The 24,324-nt window shown below is 35.8% G+C and overlaps 3 protein-coding genes across 5 annotated transcripts in view; 2 read left to right on the forward strand and 1 right to left on the reverse strand.

Annotated features, from left to right (window-relative positions):
• GLRA3 (glycine receptor alpha 3) overlaps positions 1 to 2,839 on the reverse strand; it is a 152,733-nt gene extending 149,894 nt beyond the window's left edge. For all 3 annotated transcript variants that reach the window (XM_074338338.1, XM_019733096.2, XM_019733097.2), the window contains exon 1: positions 2,281 to 2,839. In XM_074338338.1, coding sequence (XP_074194439.1) covers positions 2,281 to 2,351 — 71 coding nt within the window. In that variant the 5' untranslated portion in view covers positions 2,352 to 2,839. The remainder of the gene's footprint in view (positions 1 to 2,280) is intronic.
• A 14,226-nt stretch (positions 2,840 to 17,065) lies between these two features.
• LOC109448109 (disintegrin and metalloproteinase domain-containing protein 20) overlaps positions 17,066 to 24,324 on the forward strand; it is an 81,578-nt gene continuing 74,319 nt past the window's right edge. Inside the window, exon 1 of the mRNA XM_074338339.1 lies at positions 17,066 to 17,178. The gene's annotated coding sequence lies outside the window, so the exon portion shown is untranslated. The remainder of the gene's footprint in view (positions 17,179 to 24,324) is intronic.
• ADAM29 (ADAM metallopeptidase domain 29) overlaps positions 17,097 to 24,324 on the forward strand; it is a 37,276-nt gene continuing 30,048 nt past the window's right edge. Inside the window, exon 1 of the mRNA XM_019733078.2 lies at positions 17,097 to 17,178. The gene's annotated coding sequence lies outside the window, so the exon portion shown is untranslated. The remainder of the gene's footprint in view (positions 17,179 to 24,324) is intronic.

Below are 24,324 nucleotides of genomic sequence, written 5' to 3' on the forward strand. Positions count from 1 at the left end.
CAAATAATCCTCTACTGGCTAATGGATAAATTGTCATGACTTCATATAATGGAATACCATACAGCAATGAGAATAAACAAGCTGTTGTTACATGCACCAATATGGATAAATCACATAAACATAATGTTCATAAAAATAAAGCAGATTCAACTGAGTATTTATATAAAGTTCAAAAGCAGGAAAAACATATTTATTGTTTCATAAGTCAGGATAGAGGCTATCTTTGGGCAGAGTAGTTCCTGGGAAAGGATATGGAGGTGGGAAGGGCAGTCTGAGTTCTTCTGTGATACTGGCAATGCTACTTCTTGATCTGTGGTCTCTTTACATATGTGTGTTACCTTTGTGAAACATTATGTGGAAGCTTGTTATTTGTGCCCTTTTCTGGGTACATGTTATATCTCAAAAATTGTTTAAATCTTTAAAACTTATAAAGATTAAACTTCTTCAGAGAGTGGTGAGCTGCTGTTATCTAAGACTAGTCTACGGTCAAGAAAAAGTTTACTCAATTTACAAAAGAAAAAAGAAAAACTTGATTAAGAATACATGTATCACATAAACTTCTATATTGGGTATGTCTTTTTCAAGGGATTACATTTTTTGATTATTCATAAACAACTTTAACTAAAATTATTTAACATTAATGATCATGAATTTGAAATACAATTTTTGTGAACTTCAATAAAACGAGACAAACACCAGAGGCTCTAGTAATGAAGATTACATATCTAAGAATATATTACAACAAATATGGTGAATTGCCATTATACAAATTTGACCACATTGACCAAAACATTTTAGTTACTGACATTAAACTTCCAAAATCTAATTATCTATCAACTAAACTATTCTGATTTCTTGAAAAAATAAATATTATCATCTGATATTATTACCTAAGATACTAAAAATAGAGTAAAATCAATTTCTCTTATAAATTTTGTACTCCTTTCCATGAAATTTCCATAAATATAAAAACTCTATACTCTTTGCCTTGATCACTGCATATAAAATTTGTGACAATTGTAAAGTTACAAAACTTTATCAAGTCATATTAAAATATCATCACTTAAAATATTCTTGTTTACAAGAAGTTCAACCCCTTAAGAAAAAATCGATAATTTCAGTAATATAATAACCTTTACAACTAGTTCCTGTTACTACAGTCATATCAAAATAATATAACTTTCTGTAAGGTAGTTTTTATGAAATACATTATGTTTTTCTAAGGTGCCCAAAGATGAAAACTTGACCTAGCAACCCAGGAAAGAATATTTACATACTTCAAATAGAAATCAGCATATACATAACCTAGTCACTCTGATTATTTGATTTCAGTCCTCTTGAAAAACTTATGAACCATAAAATGAAAATTATAATAATAATAAGCTAATTATAACAGTAAAATGAAATTTATGTTGATGATTCAAAAATCTATATGAGCAGTATCTTGCTTATACATTGTTTAATTAAGAACAGTGGTTAAATTATCTGATCTTATACATTGTTTAATTAAGAACAGTGGTTAAATTTTGCCTAGTCTGTCTTCTTCTCTTTAAATTAATTAAAAAGAAAAAATGAGGCCTACCAAATATGACTGGACATGATAAGAAAATGACATGGTATAGAACAATTTTATTGTTCAATTGGTTTCTTATAATGTTACTTTCTCCAAAAAGATGATTCCTAACATATAACATATCTAATGATTTATTTATGATTTTGCCTCCATGTATTACCTAAACTAGCTCATTAGAAAATAGTACTTGCAAGGCCTTTATTTTTTGATTCATGTAACTTAACCTCTGGATATATCAACAGTGTTCAGAATTCCTCTGATCAGTAAATGTTTATGTCCTAATTTTTTTTTTTTTTTGCCTTTTAAAAAGTTAGTTATGTTCCATTTCTAATAACTAAATGGTTTATAACTTCCAAACAGAGAATAACATCCAGAACTTATAATTCACTTAGAAAAAAGGAAGATCTAATAGTAATTTGAGAAGGAAAAACTTGACTCTAAAATAATTTTTCCAGAGTAATCTCAGCTGCAAATAATATATCAGTTACTAAAATACATTAATAACTGAAAATAGAGCAAATTTACATGTTTTCAAAGATCTCAACAGAGATTGCTAGATGATTTTAGATCAAAAACAATACTATTTAAGGGATGCTTTCAACAGGTCAATTTCTAATGGCATTCTTGGTTTCATCAATAACAAGTGGTCGCAACCTAGTACACAGGTTTCATTGAGTTTGCCAACTGTTAAAAACAAGTGGACTCACCTGAGTAATAGTGCTGCTTCCCAGAAATAAAGTCCCGAAACTAATGTCCGAAAGTGTCTCACGGGGGCCATGATATGAAGAGAATTCACGATCCTGAAATTAGTCTTATCCAAAGTGTGGGGGAATGAGAAAGCCGGGAATGCAAATGTGCAATCTAACTCCGTGTGGTGGTGGAAACAAACGCCTGGAACGCTTCAGCACCACAGACAGCTCCCCGCAGACCGCGGAGGCCCTCTTTCAAACACTTGAAATTCCCTTTCAGTCCCTGCTCTGGGCATTGAGCGGAAGATTCACAGGATTACAAATGTGCAGGTGATTTACACAGTGAAAACGGAATAATGGGTGAGATGAAATATATGAAGTGCCTAGGTTCTGGGCAACAGTTCACTGGAGCTCTAGCGGCAAAGGAAGAATGCTTGTCCTTTCCTGACTCAGACCCACGTTTGGAGAAAGAACAGCAGCAACAGCCGGAACAAAGATGCTTCTTCACCTGCTCCAAGTGCCGCCAGCCCGAATCCTACTCCCCACCTTTGGATAAAAGCCGAGACAGCGAGCGCGGCAAAGGGAGGCGGAGGCGGGGCCAGACGACACTGCCTAGCTCGCAAATCACGACCTCACAGCGGGACAGAGTGACAGGCCACTCACGACGGTAGGCGGTGCTTAGCACTTCACCCTGTGAGAAAAAAGAAAAGAAAAAAAAGCAGTGAGTAACAGATGCAGAGCCTAAAAGGCGACTGGAAGGAGTTGGGGGAAGGAAGCCTCAGGGCCAAGAACTGGGAGAGTCAGCGGCTTTTGTGGATTAGGTGGCAGAATTGCTTTTGAGAAACCCTCCTTGTTCGCTTCCAGGGAAAGGTACAATTTAGTAACGAAAGGTCTTTTCGGATGTGGCCCAATCTCTTGACCTTACACCGAAATGAAAGAGTAAACAGTAAGCCCGTGGAAAGGGCTAGGGAAGAGCCAGGAGTGTGGCGCGTGGGCAGCAGCGGCACAGGAGAATCCGTTGCTTCTAGAATCCTCTCTTAACCCTGGCCAGCTTCTGGCCGGAAAGCGTTGTTGATTAGAGTAAGTTGAGTTTCCATTGAGCCATAATAAGGGTTCTCAAAAGATGAAGGCGGAAAATCTAATGAGATGGCTACCAGAGGCACGTGGCTACCCACCATTTCTTCTTACACATTTTCCATATCTTAACAATAAGTTCAAGTGAGGACAGCTAGGTCATATGGTACAACTGTTCTTCTGTCATCAGTCTCTCTACCCTGTTTCTCTATTCCCCCCACCCCCAAACTTCCCCCACTCCCCTGACCATTTACATGTGAGTGTGGATTAGAAGACTGGAAAGTAAAATTGTGTGTGTGTGTGTGTGTGTGTGTGTGTGTGTGTGTGTGTTTATTCGAGTATCTAAGGATAATAGCATTTTTTAAAATTACAACCTATTCTTTAGCTCTTTATAATGGCTTTTATTTACTGTCAGTGAGGATCAAAATTTTCACTCCTTGAATCTTAGTTCTTTCCCGAAACTTCTTCAGATAGTCATTCTGAAGCCCTACTTCAATCTCTTATCTTTCTCAATGACTAAACTACTTGCCAAGAATGTCTTCTTACTTTCTCACAAATATTTTCTTCTTACTTAAATTCCAACAGCAATTGGCATATCAATTATCTGATAAATCTCTATTCAATGCCCAAAGAGAAATGCTATGGGAATTCAAATGCATTGCTTCAATATGGATAGCATGACACAATTAGAAAATGTTCTGTTTTACTGTAAAGTAGGGAATATATAACAAAGATTTGAAATCAATTCACAGCTCATTTGTAACATTTGAACCTGTGGAAATAATAGCAGAAAACTTTTTAGGAGGAACAGGGTAAAAAAAATCTTCAAAAGCATAGAAGGAAGAAAAAGTGGGATAAATAGGATTTCAGTAGTAATATTTGTGTAGTTAACTATTGTATTGGATACTTTATATATTACCTAATTTCTGCTCTCAAGACCCTAAGGTATACATAAGCTTAGCCATGTTTTAATGATGAGGAAACTGAGGCCCAAAGATTTTTAAGCCACTTTCCCAATATCACTCTCTTACTATTTTAAAGCAGAAATGACATTCAAATTTTATCTAACTTCTAAACTGTTTATATTATTGTCATGAAAAATAACCTGGTAACTGAAGGAAAGTAGTGGGAAATAAGTTTGAGGCATATCATAAAAGACTGTTAGATTCTGGACCAAACAGTGTACAAAGTTAAAAATTTTTGCTAAATTTTCTGGATGGTTGACAATATGTAAATATGGTTATAATATCAGGAGATACCTTCATCTACTTATTAATACACCAACCAATAAAAACCCCATTTCATACTTAAATTCCTTGTGAGGTTTTCCCATTGTGTAGACTTTTCTATGACAGACCTCTTACATGTAAGAATATGAAAAGCTTTTAAATGTGCAATACTCAAAACACCACAACTTTAACTGACATCCCTTACATTTTTCATCTGAGGTGAAATATGAGTATGATACTCTTTCTCAGTGTTGTATACGACATCATATACTGAATTGCTAATGCCTGTCAACTACAGATTGGAGTATACAGCCATACTTTATTTTCAAAATGAGTGACAACACCACTTCCAAAATCAACAAAATACTTTCTCCAGAACTCTGACTTAATTTGAAAATGATGAATACTGATATATATTGTTAAATTTCCAAGCTAGAAAAAAGAAAATTCCAGCAATCCTTTTGCCTTATCACTCTTTATTTACTCATAATGATTTATCTTTAAAATAATTAAAGGTCAGACACAGGACATGGATTACTACTGAACTTTAATTATTGGGCAATAAATAATTGCTTGTGATTTGAAATCTAAATATTGCAATTCTGTTATATTGTAGGGTAATATGATGGATATATATTCATCTCCACCACTTTTCTCAACAATACAGCAATAAGAAACATTAAGAACTTACCTAATAAAAATGCAAATGAATTACCCAAGGGGTGGTTTATAGACAGAAACTTTTGTAGTAGTAATAATGCCTTTGAATATTTTTTTTTAAACATTCATTGATTTTGAAGCTGGTGATGTGTAGGATGTACACATGAAACCCTAGATTTGCTTATGATAATCTTCTCTTGCTTCTCATGATCCCCTTAGGTCCTTTGGACTAGAATCAATTATTCTATTGACCTCAAGAAATTTTGTCACAATTTGCCTATCTTTATGGCATCTGGGGTCATGATGAATCTAGAGCTTAATTAATATGTTCAGTAGAGTGTTAGGGATAGACAGTTGTGGATGAAAAAGGGGATATGTACAAGTTCAGTGACTGAAAGTAACCTCACAGCATTATCCAGTCGTAAATTCCTGAGCAGGTTCATGATGTGTAATCATACCCCAGGCCTGTAAAGGGTTTATCTTCACCTTAAGCAAGCCCTGCCCATTGGTTTTGTACACCTAGGTTAACACACCTTTGAAATGCCTCTTTTTCAGACCCTTCACAGGTGTAACCACCCTCTCAGGGGAGCACATAATTTTGTTAAACTATTCTGTACCATGCTCTCTCGCACCTTCATATAATCTTCCTTGTGTACCCTCCTTAATTCCAAATGCATAAAAGAAACTGCAAAATGTCATTCACTTGCTTATCAGCATTGTCATCATTTTGGTAAAATAAACTATTATAAAAATCCTCTCCAGGTCTGGACACTTTTTACGTCAAAAGAGTTGACCTAAATATGGCGGTTGTGTGTTGAATCATATCCCCTGAAAAAGAGATATGTTTGGAGTCCTAACCCCTACGACCTCAGAATGTAACCTTCTTTAGAGATAGGATCTTTATGGTGATGGTCAAGTTAAAATGAATCATTAGGATGGGTTGTAATCCAATATGACTGGTGTCCTTTTAGAAAGGGAAACTTTGGACACGTAGATACACATAGAAGAAGATGATATGCACAGGAAGAAGATGACCATGTACAAGCTAAGGAGAGAGGTCTGGAGCAGACCCTTCTCTCACAGTCCTCAGACAGAACCAACTCTGCTAACACCTTGATTTTGGACTCCCAGCCTCCTGAACTGTAAGGCAATAAATTTATGTTGTTTAAGCCACCCATTTGGGGTACATTATTTTGGCAGGCCTACAAAACTAAAACACATGGCTCTCTACATCTTTTCTCCAAATTCCTGACTACCTGTCTTTTCCAAGTCAAATTGCTGTTGAAATTGATCCACTTTTGGGAACAGAAGAAGCTTTAGGTTTGAACAAGATCTTGATGGAGAGAATTGGTAAAGACTCTTTCTTCTTTGGGCTAGAGTTACCATTTTTGGAAAAACCTAGCTCACAGAGATTCTTAGGTTCTTAGAGGAAAATTTGACATTGGTGGAAGTTTACCCAATGGCTGTGACCTTAGGGATAGGGAGGAGCTGGACTAGGTCCTCTGCTCCTGACGTTGAGAATACGCCTGGAGACCTAGGAACAGGAAAGCTTCATCCTGCTGGTCAGCATGGGTCTGGCAGCCCTGCTCTCCCTGCACCACCAGTTCAGTGTTGCAGAAACTAGAAACACTGTGTCCACTTGTTTACTTCTCCCACCAGATCTAAGGGCTAAGAAAGAAAATAACAAACCATCTAAGGCATTCGAACAGAGAGAGAGAAAGATCCAGTCAGAGCAAATACATTTTATGCCAGCGAAATAGAGTTGCTGTAACAGACCAAAAACCACTTGAACAAACTAATAACAAAAACCCTTAAGGAAACTCAAGTGTATCCCAAACAAATGCTCTCTGGAACTAAAATAACATAATTTCCCAAACAAATACTGCAGTAAGTAAACTGAAGGATAATATGCTTAAATTTGAACCTATTTACAGATATAAAAGATAAAGAAAAAGAAATGTCTCAAAGCACAAAGTGAAAATATAAAGAGGTATAAGTTATGAAAGGAAAAAAACTCAAGATTTTGAGGAGATGAAATAAAAATAACAAAAAATTAAGACTTCCATAAGGAGAAAAAATTATAGAGCTTAAGAGATTTAAGTAACAAATATATGAAGAAATCTCTTAATGAGTTTAACAAAGAACCAAATTACCAGATTGATGAGTCTCACTAAGTTTTAGGAACATTTGAGAAGAAAATAAACAGAGTAAGGCATACTCTGCTATTATTAATAAATTTAAAATCAAGAAAAACCACTACGAGCTTTCAGACAGATTTTTGTTTTCAATCAAAGTTTATTGGGTGACAATTGTTAGTAAAGTTACATAGATTTCAGGTGTACAATTCTGTATTACATCATCTATATATCACATTATGTGTTCACCACCCAGAGTCAGTTCTCTTTCTATCACCATATATTTGACCCCGTTTACCCTCTTCTGGTTTCTTTTCAGATCATATACATCTTTCACCTTTTTCAGACAGATTCTAATGCAAAACTATAAATATTAGGAAAAAAAACCTAACAATTTATCAAAGGAAACAAAGTACAATCAAGTGGAGTTTATAGCAAGGAAGCAAGACTCTTTCACTATAAGGAAATATGCCAACGTAATCAATTATCAACAAATTTAAGAAGTAAAATATATGATCACTAATTGAGTTTGTCAAGAGTTGATAAAATTTCTGAATTTCAAAAATAAAACGTGTAAAATAGTTGAATGAAATAAATATTGTCAAGCATGCTGCAAAAACATGTTAAAAATTAAAGCATTGTACTATATTAGTAAAATTTGGAAATTAAACCCTTATTATTCTACAATGCTTTGGAGATTTTTGTGAATGTAATAAGCATTGGAAATGATGAAATGACTCAAATGAAACTCAGAAGTGTAAGTAAACTAAAAAACACTCATAGAAATGATATTTACCATGGCCTATTCATATAAGAAATATATTTATGTTTAAGTGGATAGAGAGGAATAGAGATATACAAATGAAAAAGAAAAAGTGCACTTAATGCCTCCTTAATATAGCTATTGTTATAATCATATTTATGTATTTTTATAAAATGTATATAGTATGCATACATATAAAGAAAAATGTTGGCATGTTTATCAATAATCATTAAAAACCTTAGTATCCACGTTTTGGGAGATGGTCTTGATGGACTGTAACTACATTAAACATTTTTAGATCAGTTTTCCTATCAGTTATCAACATAGAGTTATCATTTTCTTCAAATTATGTAAGAAGTACTGACATCAAAATAGTTTTTGTTGCGTGCACAGTTTCGTCAGAATTTTGTTCCCTCATGTTTATTGGTATTTGAAAATTTAATGCTTACAATGTCACATAAAACAATTAGTGTTTGAAAATTTAATACTATGTCATACAAAATATTTATGATATGAATTCTATGGGTAATAAACAATATAATATTTTCTTTGTTTATAGGTGATCATCCGAAATTTTGATTTATAAATATTGACTTAGACTCATTCTATGTAGTGTTTAGGAAAATGAAGTAGAGAGTTGTAAAAAAAAGAAAAAACTTTTTCATTCCTGTGATGTGTCCTTACCATTTTTGAAGTTAAAAAACATTTATTACAGAGTTAACTCTTTTGCCCCCAATATTTAAATTATCCTCAGAATATCATGCTTTTTGTCTTTATAATACTAATTTGAAACATAGAAATTCTCTTACTTAAAGATGTTATAAAAAGTTTATCTTAAAATTATGTATATTATTAAATTTATTTTTCTTCTATTACCACATTATTTATGCTTTATTCTAACATTACATAGTTTTGCTTCTAAGCAAAGGCTTTAATTGTATTTTATTACAAAAAATTTTCTTCAGTAAGATTATTATAGTTATTTTCCAGTTAATAATTCTTCCTTTTTTCTGTTTTATAATAGAATTTTACTATATGCGTAACTTCTTCAAAGGTTATAACTAGTATATTAGGTGAAAACTATCAGAAGAATTATGATAATTTGCATTACAAACTTTCAAATGAGTATAAACTTTTACGTTCTGTTTTACATATGGTACATGATCTGTTTGGGGAAGTAAAGTTATTCATTAAATTTATGCATAATTTTGTGCTCTTACTTGTCTGAAACTACATGTTCTTTACCCATTCCCCCATCAACAAACATTTAGATTTCTTTCATATCTTGGTTGTTATAAGTAATGATGCTATGAAGATGAGGAGGGTGCAGATATCTATTCAACATACTGTTTTTGTTTCTTTGGGGTATATACCCAGAAGTGGGATTGCTGAATCATATTGTAGTCCTATTTTTAATTTTTTGAAGACCCTCATACTCTTTTCCATAGAAGCTGCATTCCCACCAACAGTGCACAAGGATTCCAATTTCTCCACATCCTAGCCAGCACTTATTATTATTTGTCTTGTTGATAATAGCCATTCTAACAGGTTTGAAGTGGTATCTCTTGATTTTGATTTGCATTTCCCAAATGATTAGTGATATTGAGCATCTTTTCATGTACTGGGGGTTGCTTTTTACTTGAAAACTGAAACCGTTGCAGCTTTAATAATTCTCACAAATTTGTTATTTTGAAAAAGAAATTTCTGAACTTCTTAATTGAGAAATTTTATTTCAACACCCTACTCATCTGCTCACTCAGCAGATTTAGGTACCCCTCCTCTATACTGTATGATTATATCAATTTTAAAATTTATCATAAGTATTTCAAATTTTTATTTACACACTTGTTTCTTCAACTAAACTGGGGGCTCCTTTAAGGATAATGTCTTATTTTGGTCTACATCACAGCCTTAAAACTTACTGAAGTACCTGACACAGAATATAGGCTAGATGAACATTTAGAATGAAGGAATAAATAAAATGTATATATTTTTATCTCTTTCTTTGAATTCAATTTATTGGGATAACAATGGTTAGTGAAATTATATAGGTTTCAAATGTACAATTCTATAATGCATCATCTATATATCACATTATATGTTCACTCTCCACAGTCAGTTCTCCTTCCATCACCATATATTTGACCCCCTTTACCCTCTTCTACCATCCCTCCACCCTCTTTAACCTTTAAACGGTTGTCTGTGACTATGAGTTTTTGGAATGATTAGAGGTCTTGGGGCCGAAACGATCTCAACCTATTATCAAAATGTATATTTTTAATAACAATTGATGTAACATCTTTTGGGGAGGAAATTGGAATTTCTATCCAGGGCAATGGATTTGCCTTCATTTAATAGTGACAGAGCTGATGAACGGTTTACATATTCAGCCTGTTTTCAAACCAAAGATTATTTTCCATATTAAACAGATTCTATTGAAACAGATGTTCCTGAATTAGGTGCCCAAAACAAAAGAAACAGAGCTTGGATGCCATATATGCAAACACATGTGTCACAGTAGCAGTTTCAAATCTGTGGTCACAATGGTTAGTATTCTATTTGTTTGCAAAGCATTTTTATTAGTCATTTTCTGGATATTTCTGAAATTCTAATTATCTGGAATATTTAAAATTCATTTTCCCTTTCTAATGCCCAGAAGGCAAAATGTTAGAAGTGTAAATATTTTAAAAGGATAAATTTTTAACACCTTATAGACTTTTTATAATTTGTGTTCCAGAAATATAACTTTTTTTAGTAACTTAAAATAACACAGATTTATTATTTTACAGTTCTTGAGGTCAGAAGACATGAAATTAAGATTTTTAGCAGGTTATGTTCTCTCTCTCATCTTTGCTCCTTTCTCACAAAAACATAATTTAATATGAGAAATATATTTGCTGAAACATCAGAATTTTAAGAAAACTTCAAGACCAAAAAATGATGTTTAGCATTAGATATAAGTGGCCTGAATTCAGAAGTCCTCTTGAAATTTCCAGTGTTATTCATTGAAAAGCTTATAACTCTATTACTATTTGATTTTATCCACTTATAATACTTTTTAGTATTTAAAGATATTTATTTTCATTAACTTTTAATATAATAGCTTTATTGAGATGTAATTTACATTCATACCATAAAAATTTACCCTTTAAAAATGTACATTTTATGGTTTTTAAGGTATACTCATATACTGTGCAGCCATTAGCAGTGTCTGATTTTAGAGCATTTTAAACACACACACACACACACACACACACAAACCACACACATCTACAGTCACTTCCCATTTTCCCCTGTCTCTAGTCCCTGGGAACCACTAATCTACCTTCTGTCTCCATGGAGTGGCGTATTCTGGACATTTTATGTAAACGGAATCATCCAATTTGTGAGTTTTTGTGGCTAATTTTTTTTCATTAGCATGATGTTTTTCAGATTTAGTGTACTATATTGACCCTGACTTCTTAAATTAGTTTGATGTCTAGAAAACTTAAATACGTATGGTTCTATTTTTTTTTAATAGGCTATTTTTCAGAGCAGCTTTAGGTTCACAGCAAAATTGAACAGAGATTTCCCAGAGACCCCCACCCCACACATGCACAGCCCCCCCCACTATCAACATTCCCAGTCTGGTACATTTATTGCAATTGATGAGCCTACGTTTCAACATCATTATCACCGGAAGGTTTCACTCTTGGTCTGCATTCTATGAGTTTGTATGAATGTATAAGGACATGTATCCACCATTAGAGTATCATACAGGCAGTTTCACTGCCCTAGAAACCCTTTGTGCTTCACTTATTCATCCCTCCTTTCCTGCCTCTAAACCCTCGGCAACCACTGACTTCTTACTGTCTATAGTTTTGCCTTTTCCTGAAGGTCATATCGTTAAATTCCTGCATCATGTAGCCTTTCAGATTGGCTTCTTTCACTTAGTAATATGCATTTAAGGTTATTCCATGTATTTTCATGACTTGATAACTTCTTTCTTTTTAGCACTGAATAATATGTTATTGTCTGGCTATACCGTAGTTTAGTTATCCATTTACCTACCATTTCAATTTCATTGATTTCTGCTCTAATTTTCACTATTGCTTTTGTTTTGCTTACTTTAGATTTAATTTGCTCTTCTTCTTCCTAGTTTCTTGGGTTTTTTTCTTGTGTTTTTTTTTAATTAAAGTTTATTGGGGTGACAATTGTTAGTAAAGTTACATAGATTTCAGGTGTACAATTCTGTATTACATCATTTATAAATCCCATTGTGTGTTCACCACCCAGAGTCAGTTCTCCTTCCATCACCATATATTTGATCCCCTTTACCCTCATCTACCACCCCCCTCCCCCCTTACCCTCTGGTAACCACTAAACTATTGTCTGTGTCTATGAGTTTTTGTTTCTCATTTGTTTGTCTTGTTCTTTTGTTATTTTTGGTTTATATACCACATATCAGTGAAATCATATGGTTCTCTGCTTTTTCTGTCTGACTTATTTCGCTTAGCATTAGAATCTCAAGACCCAGCCATGTTGTCACAAATGGTCCTATTTCATCTTTTCTAACCGCCGAATAGTATTCCATTGTGTATATATACCACAACTTCTTTATCCGTTCATTTATCGAAGGACATTTTGGTTGTTTCCATGTCTTGGCCATCATAAATAAAGCTGCAATGAACATTAGAGCACAAGTGTCTTTATGGATAAATGTTTTCAGATTTTTGGGGTAGATACTGAGGAGAGAGTTTTTCCTAGTTTCTTAAGCAGGAAGCTTAGAGTATTGATTTGAGATCTTTCTTCTTTCTAATATATTCATTCAGTGCTACTGTTTTTCCTATAAACACTGTTTTTCTACATCCCACAAATTTTTATAAATTATGGGGTTGTTTATTTAGTTCAAAATATTTTTAATTTCTCTTGAGATTTCTTCTTTGAACCATGTGCTATTTAGAAATATGTTGTTTAACCTCCATGTATTTGGGGATTTTCTAGCTATCTTCCTATTATTGATTTTTGGTTTAATTCCACTGTGGTACAAGAGCAGATATTATATGATTTCTATTATTTTAAATTTTTTAAAGTATGTTTTATGGCCCAGAGTGTAGTCTATCTTGGGGATTCCTCCATGGGAACTTGAAGAGATGTGTATTCTGCTGATGTTGGATAAAGAAGTCTATAGATGTCCATTATATCCAGTTGATTTATGGTATTGTTGCGTTCCACTGTGTCCTTACTAATTTTCTCCCTGCTGAATCTATCCATTTCTAATAGAAGTGTGTTGAAATCTCCAACTATCCTAGTGTCTTCAGCTGTAATAATGAAACTGCTGTAAATAGGCCTTTGATAATGTGGTGGTGAGATGTGGGAAGGAGAAGCATTTCATTGTCCTATGATTAGGTCTCGGTCTCTTAATAAGCTTGTGCCTTTGACTGTGAATTTCACAAGTGCTTCTCAGGTTTGTTTTGTTTGTTTTTTTGTTTCTTTGTTTGTTTGTTTTTTTTCCCACCCTTTAGGAGGTACAAGATGGTCAGAATGGACTGGAGTTGGGTATTTCTCTTCTCTCAAGTCAATTAGATTCTGATAAAACCTCAGTTTAGGCTCTGGTTAAATGGTTTGTCCTGAGGGCAGAACTTGTTAAGAGAAGAATGTTCTGGTATATTTCAAAATGTTCCCTTTCCCCCTCCTCCTGCTGGAAGCACGAAAGGATTTTTCTCCAATATTCACCATAAGAACCAGGAGGTAAAGCTCACAAAAGTGTGGGGCCCCTCCTATGACTCTGGGTTCCCTGGAATTTTTCTCTCTCAGATTTATTCACATGGAGCCTCCAGCAATTCATCATTCACAATTCAGGTATCCCTTCCCTCACCCTGGTTCCCATGATGGTGCCTGCTTGTGGGTTTCTGCTCTAGTAGATTGTGATTCTCTGTGTTTGCCTGTTGGTCTCTTCACTTTGGGGGACATTGGTTTGCCTTTTGACCTCACTTCTCTCTTACAGATCTAAGGACAGTTGATTTTTCAGTTTGCTCAGCTTTTTACTTGTTAGGATGGAGTGGCAACTTCCAAGCTTCTTACCTGCTAGGCCAGAAACTTGAAGTTTCTTACAGTTGTATTTTAAAGTATCTTAAAAGCCTAACTTGTTCTCAAATTTTTGGCATTTCACAGCTTTGAGAATTTCTTGGTCTTACAATGACAGCAAATTTTGGTCCATAGAGAGAACGTTGCTTGAACCTAAACCATAGTTATTTTAAGATGTAGGCATATTTAAGGCATTTCAAGAACAGAGTAGGGTCTGTGTACATGTATAAGTGAATGTTAAGAGGAAAACTTATTTTAAAATAGAGTCAAGTAATATAAATTAAATGATAAATTAGCTTTATTTCAGTGCCTCAATATACTTAGCTCACTCTTACTTAAAGAATTTAAATTTGCCCTTGCCTCTAAATGGAATATTTAACTCTCTTCAGAGTTAACTCCTCTTGTCCTTTAGGTCTCAGGTTAAATGCTCCCCAGAGAAGGCTTCCCTGACCCAGTTCGTGTAAAGCAGCCACCATACCTACTGCTTTCTATCACATCACCCACTTTATTTACTTCATGGGTAATGATTACTTATTTATTTACATATTTTCTGTCTCTCCTCCCCTACGTAAGGACCAAGAGGTAAATAATCCCTTTGGCTTTCCACTTGCACTTCCCTGTGTCCTAAGATACAAGAAAGACAGAGTGAAAAATACAGAGAAGAGAATGGGTGGAATGGGAGGGAGGGAGGAGAGACAGAAAGGGAGAGAGAGAGAGAAATAGGTGTTTTTCCATAATGTGGTGTATTTGACAGCACAGATCAGAGACAACATTTGTGCTTATTGAAGGAGACAAGGATGACAAATTTGACAGTATTCCTGGCCTCGTCTACAGGGTCCTCAACATTAGCAGTCAGCAGTAACTGGTGCAGACGTGAGCATCAAGGACAGCCCTGGGGGCAGATGTTTGAATCTGTGGCAGCGGCAGATGCAGTTGTGTCTCTAGTGAATATTGACAACACAGTTGATATTTGGGGGATAGCAGTAAGTGAGATGTTCAGTGAGCAAAAGAAGAAAGAGAAAGTGCTGAGCTACGTGCAGTAGTCATGGAGACAACTAGCTTCTTGGAGCATTGGGTATGACACTTCCAGAAACCTTGCAAAATTGTCTGAGAAGAACTTGAAGGAGGCTGGATTTCCTGAAGAATAAATAAAAACATGCACTGACAGAGAATTTTTACTTTGTTCATTTGTTTTTAATCTTCTCTTATTGCCAGACTAATGAGGACTATGAAGCAAAGGTTTCCTTCTGCAAATAATTAAGTTTCTTTCTCTGCCCCCTTGAGAGAGAAATCAGGAGACAACAACAACAAAAAATCATCACCTATATCTAAAGATTTTCTGTACACAAGAGAGTAGAAAAATAAAAAAACGTAGTTCTCTTAGCCATATATATTAGGAAAAATAATATAGATATTTAGAATATTTAAATTATTTTTCCAAGGGCCTTGAGTTCAAAGCCGAGTTCTCTAGTGCTTAATGTAGGGGGAAAAAATGGAAAATATTTTTCTTCCACTTTTCCAAATGTCGCCATATTCCAATCATGCTACATAATTTTCCCCCAGTGGAAACACATCCAGACACTTTACTGGGTGTCTTAACTTTTCTGCAGCATAGAATGAAATTTGTAGCAATCCAAACTCAGCCTTGGCTGCAAATGTTGTCATTCCTCTTAATGTCTGCTCCCCTAAACAAAGGTTAGTTACGTTCTATACACTACTTTTCCATACTTGTGATAAAAGTGTCTCAGCTTGGTCACAGACTTTAAAAATAAATGCTGAATAGGTCCATCTTGGTCATTACTCTTAATATGTTGTTCCTTGCTTTGCGTAAATACCTGTGGTGAGTTTTCTGTGTCTTATTCTAATCCACAGCATGTAAAAGATATTCGCTCTCACAATGGCTTTAATAAGTTAATATGATCTACCACTTCTCTCTCCAGATAATTACTTCAACTGTACTTGAAGTTCATGAAATACCTTTAAGGCCTAATAGCCTATGAAATCAAACCATAATTTTTCATTTAAGTTTTATAGCCTTCACCTAGATTGTATTAAAATTGAATACTTTTTTGAGTATTTAGAGGCTGATAAAACCTTAAAACAATTTCAAGTAAAATTTCATTTTATGTTTATAGATAAACCTCAAAATCCAATTAGTTGTTAAATCTTGACATTTATCCAAGAGCAACTTCAATTTTGAGATAGCTAAAGGGCATTTCTGAGATTAGAAATGAGATTTGAGAGTCAAAAACAAAGACGATTTTTTTTTCCATCATTTTCATTTTCCCAATGTTGCTCTGGGTAAAACAGGTGCATATTATAATTATTATTGGATTCTCTCCAGTTTGTGATATTATGTATTGCATATTCTTGTAAAACTGTTTGCAAAAATGGGTTTTTTTATACCTAGAAAATCAGTGTATTTATAAGTCTATAAGAGGATCTATAAGCTAGTATTTCTTATTCAAGAGACCTCATAAATTGTATATATAGCAGGTACTTCAACCTTTACTTTCTGTCCTTTCAATTACACTCACCCTAAAATATGGATCTTTAAGCTTCTTTAACTTTTCCTCAAAATCTTTAGTAAAACATATTAATGTATGAATGCTTTAACTTTTAGAGCAAATATAATAGCATAATACTGTAAATATGAGGACAAGACAGTATATATATCAAAACCAATAAGTGAATTACTATTTATGCACATTGCCGTATCTTTTAGGATTCTAGACAGAGTCACGCTATAATTTTAAATAAGTAATCATGTACTATTTCAGAGCCATTTTAGCCCGAGGATTATGATGTATTGGCAGTTATAGTGACAACCACTTCCTGAACAAACGGAAAGAAGTATTATAATATACTTTGTTCTCCTTAGTCAACAGCAAGTGATGGATCTGAAAAGAAATATGAAACACAAACTGGAACACATGACCTGTATATCTTGCTTCTGGAGTTGGAAGTTTGGACCGATCATATTTTCAAGGTAAGAGTGCTATCTGGCTACTTGGCTCAAGTGGAGGTTTCAACATACCCAATCCTCAAACTTAGTTAGAACATTGGATGGCAGCAAGCCAGTGTCTCCTTCCTCTTGATGGGCCCTTGCTGATAAAAGTCTACCACACTCATGTCCTGTGATAGGGATAATTTATCCCAAACATGTGTTTACATAAGCAATGGCTTTAGTTGTTGTACCTAAACTGTGTAGGAGGTGTCCTGCCTGCTTGATACACATTTTGTCCAAACTTCTTGATTTTGGCTCCCAATGCTGTCCCTTGTTAAAACAACAACTTGATCACAAACTTCAAACCTGTTGAATTGCCCCAAACCACTTGAAATGCAGCTGTAATCCATGCAGCCCTCTACAACAAATTTGACTAGGCACTTCCAGACTTTTACTCTACTCCCTGAGCCATGTCTCTTTCCAGAAATTTTTTCATGTTTTCAGAGAACAATTATCAACAAGGAAAAATGTTCATGACAATTTGTTAAATAGAAAGTGTATGCTATAAGCATATGTGTATAGACTGAATGTTTGTATTCCCACCACCCACCACACCACCACCAAAATTCATATGTTGAAACCCTAACCTCTGCTGTGATGGTTTTGGAGGCAGAGACTATGGGAGGTAAATTGGGTTTAGATGAAGTCATGGTGGTGGGATGCCCATGATGGGATTAGTGCCGTCAGAAGAAGAGGAAGAGAGACAAGAGCCCTCTCCTGCCACCATGTCAGGACACAGCAAGAAGGCGGCCGTCTACAAGCCAGGAGGTCCTCACCAGGCACTGAGTTTGGCAGCACCTTGATTTTGGACTTCCCAGCCTTCAAAACGGTGAGAAATAAATGTCTTTGTTTAAGCAACCTAATTTATGGTACCTTGTTATAGCAGTTTAAGCCAGCTTATATAGTATGCATAATGTGTTCCCATGTTCTTCCAGTATTTTTTGCATGAATCTACATCTAGAATGCCAAGATGAAAACTGCCTTTGAACCTCACTGGTGCCTTGTGTGACAGACTTGACATTTTTTTCTAGGATGTTTTTAAAATCTAAGAAAACTCTACTTTTATTCCCAAGACATATGTACCTAACTAATATAAAATTAGGGCATTTGCATTATGGTAGGAAGCATCATAATTTTAACATTTACTGGATAAGTTATAAAAATAAGAGCAAACATTAATTGTATGTATGCTATGTTTCAGGCACTGAGTTAAAATTTCACATACCTTATTGAACACTATTCTGTCAAGAACCCATGTGGGAGTTGCCAACGTTGTCTCCATAATCTAGAAGAGGAAGCTGAAACTTAGAGATGTTAAAAACAAGTCAACAGGACCAAAATGGAGTTGCTTATGTTAAACTCCATGTCACCAAACTAGGAGACTTAATTACAGTTTGGGTTGTAATGGAATCTTAAAACAGCCAATCAGGAATTACCTGATCAAGACGAGTTAGGTCATCTGCCCGATAGACCTGGCCATCTCCTAAAGGAAAGCAACCTTGCAACAACCAACCAACTTTTTTGCCTAGTATAACTTCCTTGTTTCCGCTCCCTTCTGCCTTTAAAAGTCTTTCATTTTGTACAGCTCCTTGGAGCTCCTTTCTATCAGTTAGATTTGATGCTGCCCGATTCATGAGTCATTGAATAGAGTCAATAACTTTAAAATTTACTGTTGAATTTTGTTTTTTAAGAGACAGATTATGTAACTTGTTTATGGTCAACCACCTGAGAGCAGATCTGACTCAGCCTCATACCTGCCTGACTCCAAAGGCAATATTCTTACCCGTATCACAGATTTTTGTGTATGGAATGTTCTTTCTGTTTTAAAATTATATTCAATGTTTATGATAGCCTATAGCTAGTTAGGCTATAACAACTATGCTGCTAATCAGTTTTGATTTCAAGGTTGTGTTTTGCTAGCCTTGGCTAGCCATTCACAGACACATTTGATTGGTTTTAAGAAGCTCTGAGGATTAGTTTGCGTCCATCACCAAAAATAGAAAAAAAAAGAATATACGTATATATGTGTGCGTGTGTGTGTATACATATATGTATGTGTGTATACAGCTATATATATATATGAAAATGGAGCCAGGAGACTATTAAGGAAATGGGTCTTGTGCATATACTCATCTGACAAAACAGAAAGTTTTGAACTGGGCCAAACCGTAAATACTCTGAGAATACTGCAAGAACACCTATAAATTATTACAGTGACAGACTTTAACTTAGCAATAGCTTTAGTAATCAATCGTGTTTAGCCAAGGTTAGCTTTCTGCCACCAGAGCCAGCTAAAATTATTTGCAAATGACCTATGCAAACCTCTCTTTCTGCCTTTTAAAAACTCCTAACTTCTGCACCCTAATGGGACACTGTTTGGGTTGTTACCCAAATCTGTATGCCCCAAATTACAATTCTTTGATCCCAAATAAACACTTCTTTTTCTTTGCTTGATTATGACCTCATGACAGTTTAGGTTAACAAAACAAATTGCAGTTGCTGTTCAGACTCCCTAGTTCACCCATGTAAATGTTCACGGTAAGGGCCTATTTTCTGATAATACCAACTGGACTCAACAATGGGCTTATGGGCAAGGTATTTGATGGACCTTTCAGACTCCCTGCTATCCAAAACCATCGGGTATTACTGACAATTAGAATAATCGCTTCAAAAATGACTCAACAATTTTCTGACTCTACATCGTTTTCTTCCTCCTGACCCACATACTCGTACATTAGAAAGGCACATTAGCCAATGAATGCAGCTGTCTCCAGGGGCATCCTTTCCTCTTTGCAGTTTCCTGGCTAATGATCAGGATGAAAGTAATGGGGGTTAGTTATATAGACCTATTTTGAAAATTCAAGATTCTGTCCTGACCATTCCTGGGTATGATACTTCTTTCTTTCCCCAAGCAATAAACACAATCTGGCCTGCTTGGTATTCCTCTTGGTGGCAGTCCAGTAAAAAGAGGACCTAGAGGATTCAAACTTAATTCTGATTTAGCAATTTCAATTCTCTGATTGGATTAACATGATCATAGATGTATGGGGGGGGGGGAGGGTTCTGAATGAGCCTACCAAGATGTGCCTCAGTGGTATGCAAATTATTTTCAGCTAAAGGCAACCAAGACTCTGCAGACTCAAGAGAAACTTCTGTTCCCCCCTTAATTATCTAGAAGAATTTAAATTAAGAGCCTAGTCCATGATAAGAGTTTTCACCAGAAATGATGTTTTGCCTACCTATATGGCAGGGCAAACTAACGATTACAGAAGACGTGCTTTCCCTGCAATTACCCTGTGAAGCCCCAAGGTGCATTACCACATCCCTAGCTCAGAATGTCATATATACCTCATTTTTTCCCTTTCTGTCTCTGAACCTCTCGTGTATGTGGGATCTCTGACTCCCTTATATATGCAGAGTTCCCATACATAAGTATGTATTAAATTTGTTTTTTTTTTCCCTCTTGATAATCTGTCTCATGTCTATCTGATTATGAGACCAGCTAAAAGAACCTTGAGAATGAGGAAAGTTTCTTCCTCCCCCACATAGATTATAATAAAATGACTACTTGGTTGTGTACACCATTTGCCAGGTCTTCATATAGTGGCCCATGTGTGCCGTTTTGGGTGCTGTAGTGGGTTTCTGTAAGTTTTAGGAAAATTTCCTTGTAGCTCTTGTACCTAGATTTTCCAAACAAAAGGTTTGGGTGTGAGTAGAGGGTGATTGGTGGGGGGAGATGCAGACTTAACCACTAGAAAGGGATTTGGGGTTGCAGCAGATAGGCAAATGGTGGCTTCCCAGAGTTTCCAGCTCTTTATGTATATGGTAGCAGAAAGCTTAGCAAAATTGTCTCCTGATGTTAGCGGAGAGCAGAACTTGTAAGTGATGAACATATTTGTTTAGGTAAGGAGATTTCCAAGCAAAGTGTTGAAAGAGCCACCTGATTTCTTCCTTCCGCTTACAGTAAAATACAAAAGAGAGAAACTTATGGTAAACTATTAAACAAAAAGGAACCAGCACTGATACATTTGGAAATTCTCACCAGTGGCAAAAAGATGCTAAAATGTAGACATCACTTCTGAAACCTTGGCCTAGAGAAAAAAACCAAAGATGTGGTTTTGCTGAAACTTCAGGAAAGAAAACCAAAAAGAGTACTCATTCACACAAAAGAACTTTTGAAGAGATTAAGTGTTAACTTGCGCGTTAGTGGTGACTATTAAGGAACTTCAAGGTGTGTTGAGGAATACTACCAGTAGATCAGGTAGCTATAAGACAAGGGCAGAGATCTCTCCCAAATACGGCTACTCTTGTTTACTCAGGGGAACTTCCTGAATGTGTAACTGCCTTATTAATTAGGCACACCCTGTACAAAGTTTCTCCATATTGAGAAGTCTCCATTTAGAAAAGGTGATATAAATATATGCCCACTTCCGCTGAAGTCATCAATCATGTCATCTGGGCCTTGGAAAGCATTCAGGCCAGCCTCAATTCACTGAATGGGATTGTCTTGGACTTTATCTTTAAGAGCCAAGGAGCAGTCTGTATAATTGAAAATAATGCACTGGGCCAATTTCAGTGCAGAAACTTGAGAAAACCACCTGGCTTTCTAAGGTAGACTCTATTGGTTTATGAGATTTGTTCTGCTGAGACCTTGAGAGACATGATTGAGGTTAATATTGCAGGTTGACCACACCTAGCTGCTTGGAGTACTATTATAATAGCCATAATTCAATACCATGTAAGAAAAATGAAGGACTTTGGTCCGATTTTTTCAGAGTAGCTGGGGGAGTGGTATAATTTACTGCGGAATTATTCTAGAAACCAAGGTGATGTTGGTAGAAGGGGCAGATTTTGGGGAAGACAATTCTCTGCGGATCTCTCGTGTCTTCATTTCATACAAACAGAGGTACCATTGTTCTGGGCTATCTTTTCAGGAGTGTTTGCCTAGAGGTTGTATACACCACTGGAACAAAGAGTATGCATGCTTGCTGCTCATTACTAAAGATCCAGGTTCCCTAAATTCAGGGTTCCCCTCCTGTGGACCCACTATGTGCTCAGGTACCATCTGACCCTCTTGGTGTCACCATATGGGAATGAGGACTCAGAGAACAGGAGTAAAATACTCTGGCTACTCTTGATACTCTGGCTACTTCTAGTGGGGTAAGTAGTAAACTGTCCTTTGTTTCTGGCTCAGGAGTCGCATGTCTTCTGCAAGCATCCATGAGGTTGTGACAGTCTAACTTGTTAACTTGCAAGTAGGGTAAACTCTTAGATCCTTTACAGTTTTTGACAAGGCGATATGTGTTGCTTCTGGGAAAAGACAGGAGAAAATTATATGCATGCTCTGTGCAACCCTCACCCCTCCCCCATTTTTATTTTTTCACTTCTATCAGCCGGAAGCACACAATGAAAGAAACTGTTTCTCTGAATCACTTCATGGAAGACAGCCCCCTGCGTAATAGGAAAATCTGGTTGTTCTGTTAGATAAGAGAGAATTAATTTGGTAGTATGCTAACTCACTGAAATGTTGGGGTTTATTTGTTACAGTAGGGTGAGGTGTGCATAATTTGACCAAGTATGACAGAGTAACAAATGTGAGTGGCCAGACGACACACACATATGGCCTTCTGAAAATATTTGTGGCAACCAGCTATATAAACGAATCTTAAGGCAGTCCATCTTAGTGGGAAAAAGGTATGATTCCTTTTATTCATCTGCCAAGTTATATAAGCTGGAATTTCAAGGCTTTAAAGTCCCATAGCCCCAAAATTTCTCTTGGAGTTTGCATCTTGCCCCTGCGAGGTCCCTGAGCATTATTCTAGAATGCGATGAACAATGAAAGACTTACTTATCTATCATTGATTGTGTTTCCCCTAGAAAATGCTATTCCTGCTGGTCTAGTTTATGTGCTGTCAAGGCATTCACCTTTGTTCATTTATTACTTCATGCATCTTTAGAATTACTCTATTCAACATAAAAATAGTCCTGGCTGAGGTGTGCTACTGCAACTACTTATAGACATATGTGGCAATTTATCGGTAGTGAGCAACAGACTAAGAAACAATATTTCAGGATAGAATTGTTGGATAACTATGTTGTTCTGTGACCGACATTTAGTAAAATCACCACCTGCCATTATATGTAATAGCAGACCAAGATTTTACTACACCTGTAGCTCTTGGGAAAATTGATTCTAAAAATTAAACGCATTAGTGTTGTTGGGTTTGTTTTGTTTTCTGCCTTTAGAATAAGACGCTAAGAAATAGTTCATGCAAGAATTATCTGTTTTGAGAGCTAAAAGAGAAGGGAATCGAGAAATTTATAAGTTTAGCAAGACTGAGAAAATCTACTGACAACAAGTACAAGACGGAAAACAGATTTTAGACAACAAATACCCCGTAAGATTTTTCAGTTAATTTAAGTGACTCAGTCCTGAAGCAAAAATAAAATAAGTTATTAACATTCCTTTCTAAGCCTGTTGGTTTAGATGGCCTCAAGATAGCCACCATTACCTTGAGAGTAAAGGGTGTTGTGGAGAGGAACCAAGAGATAAGACAGATTTGAGAACTATTTCTAAGAATGGACTTTGGTATCGCTCCTGGTACCTAATACTGGCTAGAAGCAAAAACCGTTCCAAGTTGCCCAAGAAATCCAAATCCCTGGCACAGAAAGCCTTTGGCACTTGTTCGTTGAACTGCTATCAGATCCCAAAACTTACCTGCACAGAAAGCAGGCTGCCAAAGCTCAACAGCCATCCTGGAGTGAATAACACTGACATCCAGCTCACCTGTGACTGCACAGGACAACGACCTAGGAAAACCATGACTAGCACACTCAGGGTTCACAGAGAATACTGTTCTAGGTTATTTGTTTCAGAGAGCAGAATCAGGATCTAGTCCAGTACTTTCCACCACTGCCAAAGCTGGTCTTCTGGTGCCCTCCTACACGATCTCATCTTGGTGTTTGTTTTTCACTTTTCCCCGTTCTTTCCTTCTCTGAATGTTCACGTCCTTTTTATTATGGCTATCTTGTCCTGCTCTGGAACTGTACAATGGATGGGTAACGGATAAGGGCGTATCATCTTGCACAGTTAAAGTGTTGCTGTGCAAAAGTCCTATGGTTCGCTCA

The sequence above is a fragment of the Rhinolophus sinicus genome, linkage group LG07, assembly GCF_036562045.2.
Source record: "Rhinolophus sinicus isolate RSC01 linkage group LG07, ASM3656204v1, whole genome shotgun sequence".
In the NCBI taxonomy this organism is placed as follows: domain Eukaryota; kingdom Metazoa; phylum Chordata; class Mammalia; order Chiroptera; family Rhinolophidae; genus Rhinolophus; species Rhinolophus sinicus.